Consider the following 2,193-nt stretch of genomic DNA (forward strand, 5'->3'; position numbering starts at 1 on the left):
GTATATATGCATTACTTAATTGTTACAAAGGAGTGAGGTTAGTATATTTAAAATGGATAAATGTAATATAAAAATATTGTTACTATGCCCATGTTTAGTTGACCTGATACAAATGTTTATCATCCAGAAATAGTTGGGTACAGTACATGTCTCTGTTACTGTTATTTTGTGGGTCAAAAGCTGAAAAGTTTGGGAACCACTGCACTTTGGTTCCCAAAGTTGGGTTTGGGACCCAATTCTGGGTCATCAAGCACCTTGGATAATCTCCAGAAATCAATTTAAAGGGTAATAAAATAATTGATGATGTAATATTTTTCCCTATAATTATTACAAAAACACAAAATAAGTATAAATAAGTATTTATATTTGTGTACAAGCTGTTTAGATTGTCAAAAAGCCTGTGTTTTTAGGGTTTTTAACAAAGTTTGTGTACTCAGACCAGTAATATTTGGGGTCACAAGATTTTGCCATGGATATTTTGTGGGTCAGAAGACAAAAAGTTTGGGAACCTCTGTTCTGAAGTACTGTAAACCTAATGTGAGGAGGGTCTAACTGTCAAATCACCACAGAGTGGTGAAATTCTGAGAATTAGTCGTCTTTATTCTGCTCTTTTCATCTATTAAACCAGTAGACGTCCATCCAATAATCTTTTCTCTTAACCTGCTTTTTCCTTTCAGGGTCACAAATCAGTAGACATTTTATTACAAAATGCATTTCATCCACATAAATCAGTTATAGATGTTAGATATTTGTGGGATTTAAATATTTCTGATCAATTAAACTCCACACAAATTCAAGTTTTGTTTGATTTTGTGTTGAATGTGCAGCTCCATCAAACATTTTCTCCAAATGTTTGACTGCTGATCATTTTTTCCCCCTCTTCTGGTAAAAACAGTTTTTCATCACAAACATCCTCCAGAGATGCTCCTTTCTGCTGTTTCACAGTTTATCCTGTTTTCCTGCTCTGACTTTGTGTCCTTGTTGTGCTCTCTGCTCCCGATTTGGGATTACAGAATCCTAAGTGCACAGAAATCATTAACTTATTGATTAATTCTCTTCCCATTTCACTGATTGTTTCCTGGAAAAGAATTAGCTCAGTTGTTTCTCCAGCTGGCTTTTTGTGATAATCAGAAATGCAGAGTGACGCTGACCTCAGGTCTGTGTCACCAGATACATTTATCACACGTCTGATTGTCTTTGTGTTGGACAGATCACACCAGGCAGCAAGGCGGCACAGGGTAACCTGATCCAAGGTGATGTCATCGTTGCCATCGATGGTGTCAGCACTGAGGGGATGACCCACCTGGAGGCCCAGAACAAAATCAAGATGGCCAATTACAACCTGGCGCTCACCATGGCCAAGTAAGACCCACATTCTCTGAGCCGAGAAGAGAAGATCTGACCCTGACTCAAACAACCCCCAAAATCAGAGTCTAAGTCTGTCATTTAACGTTAAGAATAAGTTTTTAGATTCACTTGATTTTTGCATTAATTCAGTAAGAAGTGATAAATCAGTAAGTTGTAAGTTTGACCTCGCTTAAATCTGATGTGTCATACGTGAAAACAAAACTTTTTGTTTCTGGGTTTGTGTCTTTTTTTTTTTCTTACCAAAACCTGAGATCTGCATTAGTGGATGATGTTTCCTCCTGCGTCACATCTTGTTGCTGCTTATAGTTTGTGCTTCATCCATAGATTTATTCATTAAGTTTGGCTTGTTTTAACCCTCCTGCTGCCATCAGGTCAAAATGACCCATGAAGCCTTGCGGGTCAAGAATTTATTACCTTTTGGGTAAAGATGACAATAATATTCTGACTACCTAATACAGGGGTCTGCAACCTGCGGCTCTGGGGCCACATATGGTCCCTCTGCGGTGGCTCTTTGAAAATGTGACCAAACATAACAGGTTTTTTTTGTTGTTTTTATACTCACAACACTAATAAATGTTATGCAAATATGTGATCAATGCTAATACAAAAATATTAATACAAAAAGTAAAAAAGTGTTAGCTCATACTAGCCTGTTTTCTACCTAAATAATCCAGCTTCTTTCTATAATCTTTCTCTCAAATCCATCATGGTTAGCTTTAAAACACCTTTAGGACCATATAATAAGAATTTAAAAAAAAATGTCTGACTACACTCACCGGCCACTTTATTAGGTACACCTGTCCAACTGCTCGTTAACACTTAATT

At 36.9% G+C, this 2,193-nt stretch overlaps 1 protein-coding gene across 2 annotated transcripts in view; it reads left to right on the forward strand.

Moving 5' to 3' along the window:
• The window catches only part of LOC106525824 (LIM domain-binding protein 3), a 99,051-nt gene that overhangs the window by 41,437 nt on the left and 55,421 nt on the right, over positions 1-2,193 (forward strand). For both annotated transcript variants that reach the window (XM_014020169.1, XM_014020168.1), the window contains exon 3: positions 1,211-1,362. In XM_014020169.1, the coding sequence (XP_013875623.1) occupies positions 1,211-1,362 (152 nt within the window). The remainder of the gene's footprint in view (positions 1-1,210; positions 1,363-2,193) is intronic.

This window comes from Austrofundulus limnaeus, unplaced genomic scaffold, assembly GCF_001266775.1.
Source record: "Austrofundulus limnaeus strain Quisiro unplaced genomic scaffold, Austrofundulus_limnaeus-1.0 Scaffold243, whole genome shotgun sequence".
Taxonomy (NCBI): domain Eukaryota; kingdom Metazoa; phylum Chordata; class Actinopteri; order Cyprinodontiformes; family Rivulidae; genus Austrofundulus; species Austrofundulus limnaeus.